The sequence below is a fragment of the Heliangelus exortis genome, chromosome 22 (assembly GCF_036169615.1).
Source record: "Heliangelus exortis chromosome 22, bHelExo1.hap1, whole genome shotgun sequence".
NCBI classification, from domain to species: domain Eukaryota; kingdom Metazoa; phylum Chordata; class Aves; order Apodiformes; family Trochilidae; genus Heliangelus; species Heliangelus exortis.
Genome location: NC_092443.1, coordinates 9,083,058 through 9,104,111, shown reverse-complemented (window position 1 = coordinate 9,104,111; position 21,054 = coordinate 9,083,058). Strand labels below are relative to the sequence as shown.

Below are 21,054 nucleotides of genomic sequence, written 5' to 3'. Positions count from 1 at the left end.
TGGGATGCTAAAGGAGTGGTTACATTTTGTGTCTGCTTTGATGTGAGAAAACTCAAAGGAAAGCAGCTGCTGAAAATAAGTGGTTAGGTACCAAGGGGAAAGAATCTTTAGTGCAAAACCTCAGCACTCTTGTCTGGGCTCCAAATAGTAGGGTGCTACTTGTGCAGGTTCCTGGCAGGGTGCCTGGGACAGCCTGGGCCAAGTGCTGGACGTGGAGCATTTCTGGCCATCACAATAAACTTCTTGGCCCCTGCAGTAACCAAGCAGAGGCCTATAAATTGCATCTCTTGGGATATTCTTGCCAAATTCATGTGGTCACCTACCTAGAGCCAACCAAGAGAACTGCAGAGGTGAACTGGAGGTGAAGGAGCAATCCCAGGAGGTTCTGCAGCCTGTTTCCTCTTGCAAAACCCCAAATACCCACGGAATTATGGCAAGGGAGGGGAGCGTGAGTTGGGAAGTGGGTTTGTAGCTGTTGGGGGTGGAAGAGGCAGGAGAAAACATGAAATTCCTTCCCTTTCAGGTTTGGGAAAATAAAATATTAACAAATCCTTTGTGTGCTGATGGATCCTGGCTGGAATGGGCCAAACTCTGTTCTTTGTTTTGCCATGTTTGAGAAGCAAAACTTTTGTCCTGGGGCAAACAGGCACCTGCAGCCAAGTGACCTGAGGCAACCCCATCTCCGGGGGTCTCCCAGCCACCAGCACCCATATGGGGGACCCCAGCCCTGTGAGAACTTTACATTTAGTTATGAATGGGGATGTGTGAAGCCTTCACAGTTCAGAGCCTCCAAACCCTCTCATTGTGAGACACTTGGAGCTGGCAGAATCGGCTGTGGGGGTGCAGACGTGGGAAAGAGTTGGTTGGGAGCTGGGTGACCCGAGTGTGATGGTTAATAGGGATGGTCTGGAAGAACAGGGATGGAGCTGGCTCAGTCATGCTGAAGAGAGCTTTTTTGGGAGTCAGGCTAGCATGAAGGTGGAGGGAGAGCAGCAACCCTGTGACCTCCTTTCTCCATCTTCTTCCCACCAGTTCCGCTTCAGTGGAGGAGGAGATGCTGGCTCCAAAGGACCTCTCGTTTCAGCCCAGGAGGCCCAAGCCCAAGCCATCCTGCAGCAGGCCAGGGTAAGGGAAGGGTGCTGGGATGGCTCTTGCAGCAGATTGGGATGTCTCTTGCAGCAGAGGAAGCTGAGGGGGTACCCAAAAGAAGGGTATCAGAGCAGATGTCTTCGTGGTCACACCACCCGTGGGGCTGGTGGTGGTAACAGCCTCTCCTCTGGGGACTGGGTGTGTGGCTGGAGCTGATGACATCTGGATGACCTGGACTTTTATTCCTGTTGCCTGCCTAGATGAGCACCTTAGTGTGTAATTCTTCCTACTCATCTGCTCCAAATCAAACTTAATTTCTTGCCAGTGCAGCTTTGAAGTTGTCCCCCCACTAAGTGCTTGTGTGGAGTTACATTTGACCATTGACATGAAGGAAAAAACCCACATTTCTTGGTTAACTTCCACCTGTTGTTGGAGAATTGCAGCTGAAAACCCTGATACCAATGCAAAAAAGGGAAATAAGTGGCTCTTTTTGAGGGGAGGGCTTACAAGGCATGGCAGAAGTGGAGAAGGAATCCTGCAGGGAGGAGGAGGAGGTCTTCTTTCCTTTGGGGGGGTTTTTTTTTCTTGTTATTGTTGTTAATTGCATTATTGGGTTGATTTGTTCCCTTAAAATTTGGCTTCTATTAAACACCAACTATTGTCCCAGCCAGCAGTGTTTCAGGCATCTCCTTATTAATGGGGTGTTGTAAAAAAATTCCACAGAATCTAGCATTTGGCCAATATTTATGCCATTCCAAGAGCAATCATGAGTAGATTTTAATTACTGGAGTACACAGATAATTACAGCTCTTTTTAAAGTGTTGAATTGTCACGAGGGAACAACTTGTCCAAGTGATGTTTTAAAGTGTGGACCAGGCCCATTACCCACCATGGAAATTACTGACTTGATGCATGGTTACACAACTGCTTAACTATTCAGCTGAAGCCCCCCAGTTGCTCATAGAATCCTAATTGGAAGGTATTAAATAGTATCCTCCCCAAAATAGGAAAAAAAATCCTCCAAAATTCAACTCCTAGGATCATAAAGAAAAAAACTCCTCTGAAAAATGAACTGGGATCATAAATATATGGGAAGAAACCCCTATAGAATGTCCAGGCAAAGCTTTGATGGTGACCTTCAGTAATGTGTCGCACCAAAAAAATCCATTTTATTGCATCAATGTGATGATGGAAAAGGGGATCTGACCTGCAGGGGCAGATTCTTCACTGGTTTAATGCAGGTAACTGGATGATCTTCAAAGTCCCTTCCAACCCCCACTGGTCTGGGATTTGTGGCCCTTGTGGCATGGATGAACCCGTGGCTGGTGGCATGATGGGGACACCAACATTTCTCTTTCTTTTGCAGTTGGCACTGAGAGGCCCAGCAGGTCCCATGGGTCTGACAGGGAGGCCAGGACCCATGGTAAGTGGATGGGGAAGTGAGGATGGAGCAGGTCCAGCTGGTACCAGCTCCATGGATGCTCTGGGTTCCCTGCATGAGGGGCTCTTCCTTCAAGTGCTAAGAATCTTCCCTCTGGCTCTCTTGTGGAAAAATGTAATAAATCTTTCTTTTTTTCTCACCAAAGGGACCCCCAGGCAGTGGAGGACTAAAGGGAGAAGCTGGAGAAATGGGACCACAGGTGAGTAGGGGAAAAGTGGAGGAATGGGGGGATCTAGGGAAACAGAGGTGTGGAGCAGCCAGTCCTGGTTTGGAAGTTGTTGGGAGGGAGTGATTTGGTAACCCAATGCCAGCTGAACTTAGGAAGGTGTGGGAACATCTGTTTTGCATATAAATGTCCCTTCAAGTACCTAAATGCAGACTTGAGGCATGATTTTTAAGCCAAGAGTGTAAAATTCTGCAGGTGGTTGTCTTTTCCTGTGAAGATGAGACAGGTTGGAGTGTGGGGAGCTCACTAATGCTCAGGAAATCGTTCTTCCAAGCCATCAATCCTGCATTAAGGGAAAGTTCCCAGTTTCTAGCACTGGGGGAAGTGATTTGTCCCCACCATGTGGAGCTGCTCACAGGGCAAAAGCTTCTTTGTGGATAAATGTGTGGAGTTCCTGTCGAGAGATGCTCAGTCCTGAGCCTTTCCTGTCTCATTTCAAGCAGGGGCTCTGCTTGAGGGCTTCACATCTCATTTTGTGCCCTAACAGCATCTTCAATTCCTGTCCTGCCTGATGGAATTTTAATTTTTTCCTCTCTCCTTGATGCCTTGCAGGGTCCACGAGGCATCCAGGGCCCTCCTGGTCCAGCAGGAAAACCAGGGCGCAGGGTGAGTGTCCCGGGAGCTGTGCTGACGTCTGCACTCACTACAAATTTGGGTAGAAATTGGTTTTTGCTGCCAAACAATTTCTGAGAGCCAAGAGCATTGCACAAGAACAGGCCAGGAGCCAGCCCATGATGTCCAGGACCTCTCCATCCATCTGGGCAGACACAAATAAGAACAAGAGTTAAAAACTGGGTGGTGTGGGGAGGGCTGCAAGTCCACACTTCCCAACCTTTTGTCTTTTTTTTTTTTTTTTTTTCATTTTTCCTCTGTGGCATTGAGGTTGTAGCTGCATAAACACTCCAGGCTGCTTTGGCCAGTCCCCAAGTCTTGGTGGAGCATGAGGAGGATCCAGTCCCTGGAGGGTTTTTGGAGCTGGTATAAATCATTCTTGCTCACTGTGTCAACATCCCTGAAGCAAATTTTTCTTTGATGCCATCCTCTGGCTCTGTGTGATTCAACTTGCCAGAGGAAGAACTGAGAAAGCCTGTTGTGTGACCCACTTCTGGCTTTCTCAAAAATAATAATAATAATTAAAAAAAAAAAAAAAAATTAATCTCCTTTCAATTTGCTGAGATGTCATTAGCATATCTTCACATGTGCTGGGAGATAATTATTTCCAATTAAAATCAGTGACCACGTCCCAGCATCTCATGCAGTGAAGCAGCTTCTCTGTGTCTCACCCCCCTCATTAGCACCAGGCTGAGCCCAGGATGCTGCTTCAAAACCAGACCAGCAATTTTTCCCTCCTCAAGGGAAGCTCCGACTGAAATAAAACTTCACTCAGCCACAGACCAAAGAGCAGCTGTCCCTCCAGTCCTGCCTCACCCTTTCTCTTTGCTTTTTCCTGCTGCAGGGACGAGCTGGCAGTGATGGTGCCCGGGGAATGCCAGGCCAGACAGGACCAAAGGTATTGCCATGGGTGTCTGGGATTTTGGGACCTGCATCTGCTTTGTAGCAGGAGTGAACTGGAGGACCCTGGCAGAAAGAACCCTCCTTGCTTGGGGGGGGAGGTTGTTGAAATGGTCCAGTGGCTCCTCTGAAGTCCTGGGCTGCACAGCTGAGAGATGGAAATTAAACAAATGGAAATTAAACACACACCTAGAAGGCAGAATAGCAATCTTTGTTTCTTTCTTTCTTTTTTTTTTATTTAATTTTTTTTTTTTATTTATTTTCTGATGAAACTCATTTAAATTGCTGGATCCTCTTAAGAATGAAACATACTCCCTTGGCTGCAGTTGTAGAACAAATACTTTGGAATCCCAATTATGAAAAACAAACATGAATGAGTTGTTAGAAACATCCTAAAATATAACTAAAAAAAAAAAAACCAAACCACACAAACCAAAAAAAAAAAAAACCCACCAAAACCTATTAACTGGGTGAGGAAACTCAGAAGGCGTGGTGAGGAATTTTAATGCCTTGTATTTTTATTTGAGACCAAATCCTTTCATTCAGCTGTGATCTGCTGGTATTATCAAGCAAGGAAGAAGCTGTTCCACTGAAACTGGAAATTTTGCTCAGGGAGTCACGTCTTAGAAGGTTTAAGTACTTTATTATGGAGATACTTAAAGCTGGAATAGATGGGGGGGTTTTGATACAGAGACAGGAGGCTGCAAATCATTTATCCAGTAAAGTGCTGTAATGAGCATCAACTGCCCTCAAAGGAGCAGATGCCAGGGAAGGAGGGAAAACAAAATAATGAGCAGTGCTGGAAAGGAGAAGGAAATTTGCTGTGAGCAGAGACATGGATGCTCGAGGAGCTGCCAAGAGGAAGGAGCTGTTGGTTACCTGGATGCTCCTCAGCCAGCCTTGGCTGGGACCCATCTGTCCTCCCATCTGCTCAGTTCTGATCCACTTTCCTTTCCTTGCTCAGAGGTAAAGGAATTGTGGAAGGCAGGAGCTGGTGCTGTTCTCACTTACCAGTAATTTGGGGGCTCACTGACAGGCACTGCAATAGGAGTTTGCTCACCACTGGGTGGTCATTTGTAACTCCATAAAATTAAAAATAAGTAAATAAATAGACTCGAAGACCCTGTCCAAAGAGAGGTGCTTTAGATGCTGGAGAAATCATCCAAACAAGCTCTGAAATTCACACGGAAAAACCTTTAAATCTGGAGGTGCTGAGGGAGGAAGTAAACTGACTTTTTTCTTTTTTGAATCTATAACTTTAAAGTCATCACTGGGGGGTGCTGGGAGGTGAAGGCTGAAAGCCTGAGGGAGGAAATCAATCCCACCTTGACACAGAAAGGAAACAAATTGGACAGATACTCAACAGCAAGGGCAAACGTGTTCTGAACTGGTTTCTCTTTTAGGGTGACCGTGGGTTTGATGGCTTGGCTGGTCTGCCTGGTGAGAAGGGAAACAGAGTGAGTTATCTCCCACTTGTCTGCTGGCCATGGGCTGGGATGAAACCTTGGCAGGAGGAGGGGGTGGGAGGTGCTGGGAGGAGGGCAGCTCTTGCTGGGGCCAAGCCACAGTGGTGCCATGAGGGGAAGATGCTCTCATCCTGTCAAAGAGTGTGGGATGGCTCAGCATCCCATCCAGGCACAGCATTTGCATCCCTGGAAGCTGCAAGATCCTTCTGGGACTGCTTGAAATTAGAAAGGGAGGGGTCTGGGAGGGGGGGGAGAAATTGCTTTAATAGAATGCAGACTAAATTTGAAGCAAGAAGCAAAACCTGCTTTTAGACAGTGCAGTTGTGGGTGGAAATTGCCAAAGATTACAGTGGGATTCTTCCCTTTGCTTTGTAATTAAACAATAGGGGGAAAAATGCAAGGAGCCAGTTATTTTGGCAGGCTGTTCATGCCTCCCCTCCCTGGAGAGTGCAGCCACTGCTTTATAAAGCAAGGGAGTGTTGGAACAGCAGAGATTGCATTGTGATTACAGGATAACAGCAAGTGTCTGGGAGAGAGGATTCATCAGCCAGCAATGGCATTGCAATGCCTTGGGTAGAGCAAGAACTGGGGGCAGAGCCCAAATCCCTCTCCTGAAGGAGCTACAGCACCTCCTTGTTTCCCAGACCCCTGCCAAAGTCAATCCCATGAGCTCTACCCCCTGGAGGACACTGGTTTGTCAGTCCTGGAGCTCAGAGGTGGCCCCAAGCAGGTAGAGAAGGGCTGCTGCTCCAGAGAGGGGAACCAGGATGGGATGAGTGCCCTGGCTCAGACACCAAAGTCACTCCTGATGCTTGGGTTATCAGCATTGCCCCATCCTTTCCAGTGCCAGAGTGTCTCTGCCTTCTCTGAAGCTTTTCTTTTGTTTTTTTCTAGGGTGAACCAGGTCCCCACGGACCCCCAGGGGCACCTGGAGAGGATGGGGAGAGGGTAAGTGCATCTCTGGGTTCAGAAGGGTTTGGAGTTCCCAACCAAGTCCTGTAAGGAAGAAGCAGATGCAATGTTCAGCCAGAGATGTGGCAAGAGGAGGCAGCACCCACACCTTGTCACCAGGCATCAGCACCCTGTCCTCCTGTCCTGGGGACAACATGGGTGGGGGTGGTGAGAGGGAGCCTGGAGCAAAGGGCTGGGAATAAATGTGAAGAGAAGGCTTTTTTTTTTTTTTTAAGAAAAAAAAAAAGTATCTTTTTAGGAAACTCATTTTTTGTTAGAAAAAAAATACCACAAGGGAAACTTTCATCCTCTGGGTGGGCAAAGTGTCACTGCTGTCACTTCTGGATTCTGAGGATCCAGCAAGACCTGGGGAACAGAAATTCCAGGCAGATATGGGAGTCAAAGGTGAAGATGTTCACTTCTCCTTCCACACTGCTCAGTCAATAGTTGTAGGGATTTAGCAAAGCTCCAACAAGGTGATCACAGGTCTGGAAGGGTTGGTTTAAGAGGAGAAGTTGAAAAGGCTGAATCCATCTCTGTGAGGAGGCTGTGGTTTAATCAGAGGAGTCAGTATGGATTTCCCAGGTTCTAATCCCCCTCCAGGATGGGTTCTTTCCACCTTTGGCTATTTATTTCCCCTGTGAAAACCAGATAACATCATCTTCCTCCCCTTGAGGTTGGGAGGATGAATTAGTTGCAGCTATAAAGGGCTTTGAAGTTGGAAAGACCAAACCAGTGTTTTGTGGGAAAAGAGCAAATGTCTGGAGAACTTTAATCCTAGAGAGAAAAAGAATTCAAGGGATGAGAGAGAGAAGCTCTGAGGTTAGAACTGGGAAGAAGAGCACAAATTGTATCAGCAGAAGAGGTTTTACAGGGGCTGGCTGTTGGGATTGACTTCCTAAGAGGGAGCTTCAGGTTTTGGGTGATTTAAGAACAACTCAGTGGAAGCACTGATCCTCAGCTGGGGTGTCAGCAGGAGATGGCAGAGGAGGGATGAGCCTCTGGTTCATCTGAGGAGCCCTGATTTGGCTCAGTCCCATTCCCAGGGCTGTGCTCCATCCCTTTCAGTGCTAAATCTTATGGTTATTGACTCACATGCCCTGAATTGTTTCTACTGGATCTTGTCTATTAGCAAAATCCATCTTTAATAAACATCAAGATGAATTATGAAGGATCCTCACAGCATTTCTAATCCTCAGTACATTCTGCACACCCAGGTTTAGTCTCCAGGCTTAGGAGATCTCCCCTGTGCACAGCCACCCTTTCATTACCCCAGGGGAGCTGGGTTTTCTCTGTGATTATTATTTAACAAGAATGCAACCCCTGTGATGTGACTGAAATATAACTGGTTTGTTCTGTCTCTTTTGCTGCTTCTCTCTGCACCTTCATTGCTGAGCAGGGAGATGATGGAGAAGTTGGACCCAGAGGTCTGCCTGGAGAACCTGTGAGTATCTGAGCTCACACATCTCTGGACATACAGCAGCTCTGCTTTGGTCAAGGTCTTGATACCATAATGATGGTTTAGAGGTCCCAGGGGGAAGATTTTCAGGTGCTAAGCAAGAGCACTGAGTTCCTGCAGGGGCTGAGCATCCCTTGTTTAAAGATCCATGTGAATGATTGAGAGAGTAGCTGGGGTGTAACAACTTTGATTTGATTTTTTTTCAACTAAGATGTTTATCCCAAGGAGAGATTCTCATTAATTTTTTCTTTTGGTCACTGGCTAGACCTTGAAGAAAATGCAATTGTAAACACAAAGCTTAGCTTAGGTTGGCCTCACCTCTTTCCTGCATGTATCCTCCTTCCTGCTTTGAGATTCAAGTAAATAGGCTGGGCTAGAAATTATGCATGGTAAATATATATAAAACCCAGTTATATATATATAAAAACCAGTTTTCATGAGTGCTCAAAGCAAACTCCAGTGAGAAAAGGTTTTTTCCCTCCCTGACAGCAATGAGCCACGTGGCTCCCTTGCCCATACACTCAGCTCTGTGCAGTGTGAGTGATGCCTTTTAAATCTTAGGCTGAAATCCTGGCAGGATTAAGCTCAAGGGATTTTTTTTTTTCAGGCCTGACTTCAGTGGGGTCAATATTCTGTGCACAATGCACAAAACTTCATAAATCTGCAGGGTGTCCATTGGCTGCCACTGGAGCAGCCAAGCCAGGGCTAGGGAAGGAGGGGAGATCCTGGGATTAGTAAGGTTTGAAGGAGATGCTGCTGATGCAGGACAAAAAGCTCCTGACCAACCTGAAGTAATACTCTCAGGGAATATTCCACTGAAAAGAAAGAGTTGGTTTGTTAATTTGAGACTCTGAAAGCAATTTTTTCCTCAACACTGAATATTTTTCCCTTTTATTGGCAATGATAAATTCAGCTTCTGTCTGTCTGTAGATTTTCATGTATAGTACAGTTGTTAGCTGCTTATTTCATCCAAAATGCATTTCCTTTGTTATGACAAGAACATTATCTATCATTTGCCACTGGCTTTGCTTTCAGAATGTCTCATTTTGCTGTTCTGAGGCCCAACGTGGTGGCCTGAAAGTAATTGATGGGATGTGTTGGCCACACTTCATGTGAGGAAGGGAAGGGTTGGCATTTAGGGACTCACTGGAACTAAATTATAGACGAGATGTCTGATTAACTTCTGGGAAAGATTAATCAACCCAGCTCTCTCCTTAGCAGATGTCTAAGCAATAACTTAGGGGTTATTAACTTCCTCAAAGCCTTTATGTGCTCAGGTAACGCAGTAACAAAAGAGGGACTTAAATGATGATGGTGGATGCAGGGAAGTGGAGATTTCCTCCCAATTCCCACCAGCAGCTGAGAGGAGCAGAGTTTCAGCAAAGTTTTCAGCAAAGCTTCAGCCTGGATGAAGGTCTCCAGTGGGAGAGACCACCCAGTGGGTGCATCCACTTGGTGTGATGCAAACCACGTTCTTTTTCTTCACGGGATCAAAACCCCCACAGCCTCCAAGATCAGCCCCTTTCCTGATGTCTCCTGTAGCATTTAGTTTTGATGCCTCTGTGCTCTCTGCATCATAAAAAGGGATGTGTGATATTGGAGCAGGCAGATAAAACTGCCCATCAGTCAAGGACCATTTTGCTCTGTGACAGGGGATGAGCAGCATCCTTGCAGCCCAGAGTTCCCCCATGGTCCCTGATTTCAGAGCTTGTGTTGAAGAGAGGAGCTTGCAGTGCTGACAAGACCCCATCCATTCCTTTCACTACAAACCCTCCTGAAGGCTCAGGGAGCTGGGGGGGGATTTCTGAAGCTTCCTATTGAACCAAGACAATTCTTCTGCCATGTCTTGGCTTATTCAGTGTGATGCTCCCAGCCTAGCAGTTTACACAAAGGTGGTGAGAGGTTAAACCTGGTGAGAAAGCTAGAAATGGAAAGAAAATACTGGGAGACCAAGAGTCCTGGCTGCTTAAGGTTTAAGAACCAAGTGCATCTGAAAATGTACATTGACACTGCAAGCCTAGAAACCTTTCCCAGCCCTGCTAAGCTGTGTAGATTGTCAGTGATAAAAATGAGACTGGAAAGGTTTTGAAATGTTGACCCTAATGATCCATTACCAGTATCAGGTCACTTGTAGTAACAGTCCCTGGCTGCAAAGTGGTTTGCATCATGTGCTAATCCAGGAAAAGGATTAAATTAATAGTAAAAAAAAAATAGTTTCAGTGGGCCTTCTTCCAATGCAAAGCATAAATGCCTGTGCCTATAGGACAGATCCTTACAGCTCAAGGATATGTGCACACAGGGTTTCTGTTGCTGCTTTGGAAACCAAGAAAGCTGCTGGGGTTGCAAACCCAGCAAACCCGTGCATGAACACCCCCCCATCCAACCTCCCAGCAGTGCTGGGCAGGACTGGAAACTCTAATCCCATTTCCTTCCCCCAACAGGGACCTCGTGGACTGCTGGGACCAAAGGGGCCACCAGGACCCCCGGGGCCACCGGTGAGTTCCTGGGGGCAAAGCACCCTGTCCCCTGCAATAAAACTGTGATGTGATACATCTGTGCAATGAAAACAAGTGGTGGTCACAAGAAATTCTGGCTTCAAGTCCACGATCTCCCCCCTTTTCAGCAGTGCCATTGAAGGCAGCAGGAGGCTGGGCCCACCTGAGTAAATATCACTGCTTTGCTCAGCCTGAAAGGGAAGGATGGGTGTTATTAACACCCTGCCTTTGCCATTAACTCTGGCCTAAGGGCTGGGGAGACTTTCAAGAAGTTTGTTCATATTTCTGGTGAAAGCCAAAGACAGAACAGGCAGTTTTTCCTTGGGGAAGCAGTCACCTTATCTGTCCTGTGCTGCTGGAAGTGCTGATGCAGGAGCTCTCTCCCTAAATCACTGCAGCTCACTGAAGCCCCCGAGCTTAAAAACCCAGCCCCAGGCTGCCTGCTGGAGCCAATGGGGTCAGCATTGAACTGGGAGCTTTGTGAAGCCCTTGACCTCTCCTGGGACACAAAAACATCTTTGCTTTGAGCTCTTGGTCCTGCTGAAATTCAATGAGGGTTCAGGATCTGCTGCTGAACTCCCTGGTGCTGCTCCAGCGTGAGGTTACACCTGGATAAGTTGTCCCAGCAGAGCAAAAATGATGACAGGAGAACCCCCAAGGGGACATCTCCAGGTGACCACCTTAATATGAGGGTGCTCAGGGAGTGTGTGACCCTGGGGCTGCCTTTGGTTTGGCATGAGGTGGTTTCTTTTTATTTGCTGCTCCCCTCCTGCTTGCTGTGGGCAGCTGGGGTTTGCCAGGATTTGCTCAACCTGGTGCTGATTCTGCCTCCCAGCAAGTTAAACCAGTGGGGAAGACACTGAAATGGCTTTTTCCAGTGTAAACTGGGCCCATGGAATTGACCACTTCACTAAACCCCTTTGAAAACCCATTCACTTTTCTAGGGTACGAAGGCCCTCCTGAGGTTTTGTTGGTTTTGTGGCAATTTCTCTGCATTCGTGGTGCAAAATCATGAGATGTTTTCTTAGTGCTGTTTTTTTAAATCCTTTCTCAGGGTGTGGCTGGCATGGATGGACAAACAGGTCCCAAGGGGAATGTGGTAAGTTCTTATTGCAGATTCCACCAACGGTTCAGATATTATAGAGAGGTAAATGGAAAATGTGCTCTATTAAATTAGATTTGCTAATCACTAATTGCTTTTTAGCCTGGTCTAGATTCTTAGCAGGGCCTGTGAAAACCACACAGGGTATCTTCCTACAGCAAACGGATGTTAATATATTATAATTTCTGATGGAATTACCCATTATTTCCCCACGAAAGAGCAAACATTTTGCCTGAGCTGTGTGTTGTTCTAATGAACACCAAAATACAGTCATTTAACTGGGGGGAATCTTTGTGTGCTCATGCTTTGTACTAATCAGATGAAGTGGACTCCCTGCAGAAGACTGGGCTGCATGTCCATGCAGATGAGTGAGTGTGCCCTGGGATAACATTTCCTCTCCCTATCCCAGGATGGAGAGAAGTTTTTCCCTTTCCCAGGAGCTGTTGGGTCCTGGGGCTGGGTTAGGGAGGGTGACAAGGGGGTGTGAGGATGCTCAAGGAAGCCCTGGCTCTGCTCTCATCTTCCCTGCCTTCTGCTCTGCCCTTGCAGGGTCCTCAAGGTGAGCCAGGTCCCCCAGGACAGCAGGGTAACCCAGGGGCTCAGGTAAGAGGACAACATTTTTTCCATTTTTTCCATCACCCATGATGATGGGTGATGATCAGAGAAATGATCATTTTAAACAAGCTTGAAATCAGCTGGGGTGAAATGAATGGAGCTGGGGAAATCCCCATCCCTCAGAGGCACACGAAGGATGCTCAGCTGAGGCACTGCCAGAATGCATTTGGAAGGAGTCATTTCTTTCTTAATGACCCCTTTTTTAATTTTTTTTCCTTCTCACAGGGTCTTCCAGGTCCTCAAGGAGCAATTGGTCCCCCGGGAGAGAAAGTGAGTTTGAATTCTGCAGCTCTGCCCTCAACCAACTCTTGCCATTAATGTGCAGTTCCTACTTCAGCTGCTTCTTTGCCCCATCTGCAACATCTGTTTGCAGCTGTGGCCATGCAAGCCTAAAGCCTCTCATTCCAGACAGGAGAGAGACAAGAGAGCAGGGTTTACCTCTAAGTCATAGTATTTGCATTCACTTTCCCTCTGAAGAGGGAAATGTTCTCTGAAGAGAAACATTTTGAAGGCATCTTAAGGTGAAACATTAGGAGAGGGCTGAAAAATTGTCTTTTTTTCTCTGGGCTAAATGCCTGGAAGTCTGAGCAGGATGGTAATGGGAAGAACCCAGGGATTTGGCTGGCTCAGCCCACATCCTCTCCCTCTGCCTCCTCCCTGCTCGTTCTGACCCCCCTGTTCCTGTTGATGTGGGGTAGGTGCTGACCTGGGGACATCCCTGGGACCATCAGGATTTAAATAAGGGTTTTAAACAAGGATTTAAACAAGGTTTTGTCTACAGAGGTGTAATTCCCTGGGTGTTTGCTCAGCTTCTGCTGAGCAGGGACATGGAGTGCATCCCAGGAGGATCCCCTGCTTGTGTTTGGAGTGAACTCAGATTATAGGGAATTCTCCCAGGAGCAGTTCTGCTGGATAAAGGGCTCTCTGGTTTTGAGTCACCCTGTCCCAGTACCAGCTCCTCTGTGGTGCCAGCAGCAGGGAGCTGAATCCTGTTGGTCCCTGGGAGGTGCCAGCACCCTGCAGCATCCCAGGATGCTGGAACAGCTCTGCCCACAGAAAGAAGCAGACACCCTCCAAGTCAGGGCAGCTTTTCCAGCAGGCTCAGCTCTCTGCAGCCTTTCTCAGCTAGGAAAAGCAAGAAATGTGTCTCAAATGCCCCGTTCTCCCACTCTCTGGAGACTGATTATTGCAGCTCTCAATTTTCTGTTTGTTTTCTAGGGACCTCTGGGCAAACCTGGGCTTCCTGGCATGCCTGGTGCTGATGGGCCTCCGGTGAGTCCTCACCTCCTGCATCTCTGCTTGGCAGGAGGGCTGCAGGGTCTGATCCTGCACCCATCCCCCCTGGGCTTCCCCATGGGCTTTTCTGAAGCACAGGAGGTCCCAAGGTTCAGCTGGGTTGCAGGGTTTGGATTTGAGAAGATTTCTGTCCCTGCCCCAAGCTTTGCTCAGCCTTACAACACAGCACTGGGTGCTTCTCACCATCTCTTTGGGCCTCTTTTCTCCCTCCTCCTCTTTCTCCTCTCTGTTTTACATAGGTTGGCAGCTCCATCAGGTAGGTGGGTGTCCTGTGTGTGGATTTATGCACAGAGTGGTCCTTGTGTGGCTCGGGGCTGCTGGGCACTGCTGTGGAACAGTGATAAGGAGAGGCTGAAATTGCATGTCAGTGCTGTGTCCTTGCAGCTTCCTCCTAATCCCACCTTAAACATCATTTGCTCCTTGAGCTGGAAATTGCTCCTAAATATCTCTCTGGCTTTTAAACCCCATCTCATTTTTACCTCAGAGGCACCTGGTTTGAAGAGGGACAAATATAAAATAGTTGCAGTTCACTTGTGCCAATGCAGAGCCCAGCAAAAAGAGAAAAAATGACATTTCCCACCTTGGGATGATCCAGCCTATGGAGAGGCATTTCAAACATCCCTACAATCCTTGGCTGAGTCAACAGAGCAGCTCAAGCAGAGCCCAGAACATCTCTCAGGCTGTAGTTTTGGGTGTGAAATTCCTGCAGCAGCCTCCAGGGAAGTTCAGCTGGAGAAGATGCTGGGGCTGTTGCTCTCCAGGCTGTACAAGACCTGCAAGCTGAGCACTTCTGTGTGCATGGAATCCTTTGGCACAGGGAGCCCTGCAGTTTGCAGACAGTTGGTAGGTTTGTAAGCATTTGGGTTGCTTTTTCCAAGGACAAAAACCCCACCTGTGTTTTCTTCAGAGAACTCAGCCTTGGAAAATAACTGGAAATCCCTGAAGCATCTCACCAGCCACACAACCAAGTTCTTCATCAATTTTTGGTCTTATTAACTAAATTGGTTAATAAAACCAATTTGGTCTATGACCAATTTTTGGTCTTAATTTTGGTCTTGATTCCCTTCTTAGGAATTCAGAAGGGCAGTTTGAAAATGGTGAGGTTTTAGTGCAGAGGGGACAAAAGCTTTTGAAATCTTGCTTTTTGCCTGCCCCAGGGTACAGAGATCAGGAGCTGCAGGGAAACAGGGGGAGATGATTCCCTTTGGGCACTGATGCCCTTGGTGCTATTTAAACCCAGAGGACAAAGTCAGAGAGTGTTTTCTGCTGCATTTTGCCAATGTCAGTATGACAGCTGTCATTTTCTTTATTCAACCAGCTTGTTTTAGGAAATCCAGCTTGTCTGACACTCCTGTTCTGAAGACAGATGATGGCAAATACTCTTCTGATTTTCCTTTTTGTGCTGCTAGCAAGTATTGGTGTATTTAAAGGAGATTTCAGAAGTAAAGAAACCATGAAGTGCAGAAGGTCACTGGGGCTTTGGAGCAGCTGGATGCAAAGGTCCCAGGGTTGGGCTTATTGCTTCCATACAGACAATTCCAACCAAAGGATCATCTTCCATCCTGGATCCATCTTGGTCCTGACAGCAGGGAAATCAACACTAAAAACTGCTTCCATGGATTTCCCCCATTCCTCACTAATCCTCCAAGCTGAGGCAATTCACACTTCTATTTTCTCCTGACTTTTGCCCAGCCCAAAGGTTTCTAAAGGCTCTAAAATGAGAACAGTGTTGGAAACTCTTGGATGTTGACTTGCTCAGCATCAAATCCTTAGAGGAATGCTGGCCCCCAGCCAGGCAGCAGCCTTCTAGCAGGGATGTTAGCTGAGCATTTGTCATGAGATCTTGTAATGGACTCTAGTAATTAGGAAGTTAATGAGGGGTTCTGACCAGTCTGGGCATTTTGTGACCTTGACAAGTTTTGCCAACACGGTGGAGTTAATTTTATCTCTTTTCCTATCTGCAAAATCTATGCACTGCTTGCTGCTGAGCTCACTGAGGTGTCCTGATATGTGAAAAATGCTGCAAAATGGTTGCTGCTGCTCTGCTGAAAGGTGGCAACGAGTAAAAGTAGAAATAACCAGGTAGAATACCACCAAGGACCCAAATGATGCTTTCTCCCTTTTGGGGAAAGCTTCCTCTTGCAAGTTGGCTTCAGGGGCCCAATTGTCAGTAAAGGTTCCTGGAGAGCAGCTGTTCCCTTACAAATAAATCAGAGCTGCCTGAGCCAGCTTGTTGGCTTCTGAAGCATTAAACATGCACTAAACCCATTTTCCTCTTCTCTTTGTCCTTTATTAATAGGGTCACCCTGGCAAGGAAGGTCCTCCTGGAGAGAAGGGGAGCCAGGTAGGTTTCAAGCATCCTCCCATCACTGCTAAGGGGAAGGTAACTGCCTGGAGAGGGATCTCCAGGGAGCTCTGGGGGTGGCAAGAAGCAAATCCTATTAAAACCTGAAAGCTGAGCCCAGCTTTCATCTGCTTGGGAGTCTCTTCTGGTGCCTGGGTTGGTCTTTTCTCAACTCTTCCCAAATTCTCTGGCAAGTGGCTCTCCATAGCCCAGCAGATGTGCTGGAAGTGTGAAGGGGAAGCCTTAATCAGACACAAATCCCTACCTTTCATGGCAGAGGGAATGCAAAAAATGAATCTTTTTGTATTCCTGGTTTTCTTTTTTCCCCCCCCTCCTCCTCAGAGTCCTTCTTTAACAATATAGTTGAGAACACTGCTGGAGGCTGAAGTCCTCAAATCACAGGGTTCTCCTTCTGTCCAGGAGATTCACCATCTGCATTCCCCCTGGGTCTCATTCAGCTGAAACCCATCACATTTGTCACAACTCTTTGGTTGGAGCACAGTTGGGTTTGCTGGGCAGGGATCACAACCCAAGGCCACAACCATTTGTCTGGATCTTTGTTTTCCACCTTTTTTTGTGTTGTGATTTTCTGGTGTTCTTCTCATTTACATTTTCTTTCCCCTCCCCCAGGGCCCCCCAGGTCCTCAGGGCCCCATTGGTTATCCAGGACCACGGGGAGTCAAGGTAAGGAGGAGGCAGAAGTGGTGTCCAGGGTTGTTCAGTTGGAAAAAACTGGAAAACTTTCCAGTTTTTCTGGAGGTGCCAATGGGCACAGATGCTCTACCAGGATGTTCAGAGCCAGTAGTAACCAGATTTACAGGCAAGCCTTGGTCCAGTGTCTTCTCACAAGTCCCCTCCTCTCCAGTAACCTCTCCCAGCATCACTTTGCAGAGATTTCTCTTTTAATTCTTTCTGAGTGTGGCTCAGTCCCATTCCAATCGTTTCCAGTTTACAACTAATGGAAATCTCTGCCAGAATGTGAAAACTTTAACAAGGCTTGTTAATAAAACCAAACAGCCTATTACTCAAACAAAGCAAGCTTTTCATGCTCCTGCTCCAAGCCTTGTTAGACAAAGCTTCTGTGTCTCAGCAATGTGCATTTCCATGGAATTCCAGCTCTTTCCTTGCTCCTGCTCCCTGCAGCACTTGCATACTGATAAGAAGCTGGTATTTTCTGGGTATTTTTTGGGGGTATTTTTTGTCCCTGTTCAACTCTGGCTATAATGCCCATCAGAATGGATTAGTTCAGGTGCATCCTGCATCCCCAGGGAATCTGCAGGGATCTGTGCTGGCAGGTACAGACACAGCTTGGGGACTGGCCAGAGGTGACATTAAGCCCTCTTAAACCTTCTTGCATATTTTTTCAGTAGCAGAAACTTTCCTGCCTTCAAAATTTAAGCAGGATGTATTCAGCCAAAGCAAGCTTTCATCTCCTTTCTTGCAATCTTGCAGATTGAGATGTAGTGGTCCATTAGGGAATGGTTTGCTGTTGTGTTTACCACTAAAGTGGAACTGTTCCACATTAAAATTATCTCAAGAAAGTGTGTCATGCACCAAAGTTGTCATGCATACAGACAAGGGTTTCCTTCTGACAAGCAGCTTTCTATTAACTTCACTTTGGAGGAAAAAAAAAAAAAGCATCTTGTTGGGTTTGCAGGTATAAAGAACTGAATTCTTGCCACGTTTACTGGAACCCTGTCATGCTGCACGATTTTTGATTTAATTTTAATTATGCTTTGTCTTGGCATGCTAAGGGAAAGAAATAATTAAAATACCCCAAGCAAAATATTATTCCTTAAAAAAAAAAAAAAAAAGAAAAGCTTTTATTTTTTTATTGTAAGAGTTGCATTGCACAGGACAGGTGGTGAAGAAACCTGAGGGGGACATTTTGACCCATGAGGCAAGGTGGATGTGAAACATGAAGGTCCAAGGGGTTTGGGCTGGTGCCACAACAAGGGTCAGATCCTGACTGCACTCAGGCTGAGCACCAGGACCTGGGGAAGCTTTGGGGAGCTTCTGTACCAGGTCACCAATGTCCCTGCAGTCCTGTCACTTTTTTTCCCTCTCCCTTTGGTGCCTAACATTTTGTTTTCTCTCTTGTAAGGGAGCAGATGGTGTTCGTGGATTGAAAGGCACGAAAGGTGAAAAGGTGAGTTAGCACTGAGCATTTGATTTTCTGCAGCTTTCTCCAGTTGATTTGCTTCCAAGACACATCTTGGCTTCGAGCTGGGAGCAGTGGAGTCTCCTTGGTGTGCTCAGGTTGCCAGCAGTTTGCTGGGCACAGGCAGCTCAGCCTCCAACATTGGGATGATTTCCTCCTGAAAAATCTGCAGCCTGAGGGATCCAGGGGAGCTGAAGGGTTTGTGGGGTTTTAGAGCTGGAGAATAACATCTGGATATGCTGCCCAGCCTGGTCACAGAGCTCCTTCAGTCCTTCCCCCAGCAATTCAGCAGCAAAATTGACAGTTTTAGCAAGTGAATCTTGGCAGGGACCTTCCCAACTTGAAGAGTCTTTCTGGGAGCTGCATCTTCATTGCCTCTGGGAGATGTGCTGTAGGATGAAATACATTATTGATTTCAGCTCTGCAATTAAACCTTCTTGGCTGAAAGAAATGCTGCCACTGTCCTGGAGGTTGCCTCAAAGCCTGGTGTAAAACACCCTCCATGAAAATAAAAGCAGTTGTACTGCAGCAGTAATGGGTTCCCAGGACTGACACAGTGGGGTTATTCATGTCAGGTCACATTTGGGATCTTGACTTGCAGGCAGGGCAGGGTGTAGGGAATATTTGCTGGGCTGGGATCCCTTGGGGACCTCAGCACTCCCAGCCTGCCTGGGTTTCCATCCCTATTTGTGCACACCAAAACCACAGAAACCAACGTGATGGGCTCTGGGGGGACCTGACCTTGTTCTCCTGGGTAGGGCCAATACAGTGAGGCTGCTGAATTTTCCTTTTTTCCACCTCTACACTTTGTCTGCTTTTTCCTCTCTCTTATTTAGGGTGAAGATGGCTTCCCTGGCTTCAAGGGTGACATGGGCATCAAAGGAGACAGGGTAAGAGCCTCTGAGGGATGTGGTCTGGGGGTGTTTTCCCTCTCAATCCTGAGTCTTATCATGCAAGTTCAGCTGGGGGAGAGCAACAAGGTGGGGACTTGTTGGAGTCCTTCTGCTACGTGGGATCCTGAGGCAAGAACACAGGAATTTCATGTTCATGTCAAGCAGAGCAGCTGTAAATCCCTGAATTTGCTAATCCCATGCAGCAGGTAAAATAAAACCAAGTAAGAAGAGGGCCCTGTCTGGCTGCTTTTGACTGCTTAGAAGACTGGATGATCCAGCTGAATTACACTTTTTCCCCCCAGTATCTCTTTTCTCCCATAATATTAAATCTTGGGGCTGGTAGGTATCTTTATTTGCTGAGCATGATGTGCTTCCATAGCATCAGTGTGAAGGGTGAAGCTGCCAGGAACACACTTTGATGGGAAGCAAAGCAGAGCTGTGACAAGTGCCCAGGCTCTGTCAGACTCCAGCAGCAGGACAGATTTTCCACCCAGGATTTTGCTTCTAGAATCAGTGGAAGACAGAAATCACCCCCAGACCCTGCTCAGATGTGGGCAGCCCCTGCCCCAGCACCATGTCTGTCCAGCCTTGATGCCCTGGGGACAGGCTTGTCTTCATCTCCTGAGTGATGTGGTACCCAGGGGTTGGTGTCCCCCCAAGGTCTGAAGCCCTCCCAGGAATCAAGAGAGCTCATCCCCACGTTCAGAGGGAAAAAAAGTGCTTTGCACCAAGGCTTCTAGATGTGTAGGTGTCAAATCCTCCATTTCTCCTGGTGTACAATTGTGTAATTGAAGAGCTGAAACGATTTCAAGCTTCCTCAGCCCCCTCTTCTTGCCAAGGAAGAAAGAATGAAGGTGACACCGTGGGGAGGTGACTCCTGTCCTTGCCAAGTGCAGGGAGACAAAAGCTCCTGCAAACAAAGCTCCTGACTCCTCTTCCCACCAACAAACTCCTTGTGGTTTATGGTGAATGCTGAAAAGCCAAGGGGTGCTCAAGAGCCTCCCAGAGAAATCTGCATCCACTTGCTGGAGAGCTGAGAAAGGAGCTGCCAGTGTTTGAGGCACAGAAGCTTCTCCTGTGACCCTGTGTGACAAAGTGACAACTGTTGTTTTGTGTCCCCACAATTCACAGCAATAGCCCAGTCCTCTCCCCTCTCAGATCTCCCAACCATTTGTAGCACCAAAGCTCCAGCCTTGTCTGTCTTCTCCAGTTGCCTGGTGCAAGCCTCACTTAAACACTTCCCAAGGTTTGCTCATCCATCACGGTGCCACGGGGGGACCAGGAGGTGTCAGAAAGGGGCTGCAGCCACACCTGCTGAAGGATGCTTTGGGGGAGAGGTGGGAAAATGGGGGCACAGGGGAAGATGGGTGTTGTGGGAGATGATAACTTTAATAACTCTCTGCAATTCACTCAGGGACATTTTCCTCTGAGCCTCTGGGTGAAGATTTTCAGCTTTCAGAGTATCTGATTGCAGCCAGGAGTGTCTTGCTGCCAGCAAGCACAAAGGGTTGGGACCTGCCTGCCCCATCCAAGCTTTTCTTGTGCTTAACAGGGGGAAATTGGCCCTCCTGGTCCCCGAGGTGAGGATGGTCCAGAAGGTCCCAAAGGTCGCTCTGGCCCCAATGGAGATCCTGGTCCTCTTGGTCCTGCTGGAGAGAAGGTGAGAATCCAGGATAAAACCTCCCTGGGGTTTTAAACATAAACCCCCCTTTTCTTTGGGTGTCTCAGGTGGGTGGCCCAGGGCTGTGTCCAGCACAGGGGTGATGGTTTTATGGCAGAGGGATGAAGAGGAGCTGCAGGATCCTTGTGTGCTGAGTGGCCTGAGTGGTCCAGCACCCAGAGAAGATGTTTTTACTGCAGCAGTGGAACTTGAGCTCCTGCAGTCATTGGTCTCTTTATCTGTGTGGGTACAATGGCTTGAAAATATACCAGAGGACAAGAAAGTGGAGAAACTAAAAGCGTGGTGGCCTCCAGTCTAATTTCTAGGTGCACCCAGTTGAAAAA

At 47.4% G+C, this 21,054-nt stretch overlaps 1 protein-coding gene across 3 annotated transcripts in view; it reads left to right on the top strand.

Moving 5' to 3' along the window:
* COL5A1 (collagen type V alpha 1 chain) overlaps window positions 1-21,054 on the top strand; it is a 143,135-nt gene that overhangs the window by 85,978 nt on the left and 36,103 nt on the right. For all 3 annotated transcript variants that reach the window (XM_071765701.1, XM_071765703.1, XM_071765702.1), the window contains exons 13-30: window positions 1,033-1,125; window positions 2,456-2,512; window positions 2,676-2,729; window positions 3,309-3,362; window positions 4,213-4,266; window positions 5,672-5,725; window positions 6,629-6,682; window positions 8,085-8,129; window positions 10,586-10,639; window positions 11,694-11,738; window positions 12,291-12,344; window positions 12,582-12,626; window positions 13,575-13,628; window positions 15,952-15,996; window positions 16,627-16,680; window positions 18,101-18,145; window positions 18,994-19,047; window positions 20,603-20,710. In XM_071765701.1, coding sequence (XP_071621802.1) covers window positions 1,033-1,125; window positions 2,456-2,512; window positions 2,676-2,729; window positions 3,309-3,362; window positions 4,213-4,266; window positions 5,672-5,725; window positions 6,629-6,682; window positions 8,085-8,129; window positions 10,586-10,639; window positions 11,694-11,738; window positions 12,291-12,344; window positions 12,582-12,626; window positions 13,575-13,628; window positions 15,952-15,996; window positions 16,627-16,680; window positions 18,101-18,145; window positions 18,994-19,047; window positions 20,603-20,710 — 1,023 coding nt within the window. The remainder of the gene's footprint in view (window positions 1-1,032; window positions 1,126-2,455; window positions 2,513-2,675; window positions 2,730-3,308; window positions 3,363-4,212; window positions 4,267-5,671; window positions 5,726-6,628; window positions 6,683-8,084; window positions 8,130-10,585; window positions 10,640-11,693; window positions 11,739-12,290; window positions 12,345-12,581; window positions 12,627-13,574; window positions 13,629-15,951; window positions 15,997-16,626; window positions 16,681-18,100; window positions 18,146-18,993; window positions 19,048-20,602; window positions 20,711-21,054) is intronic.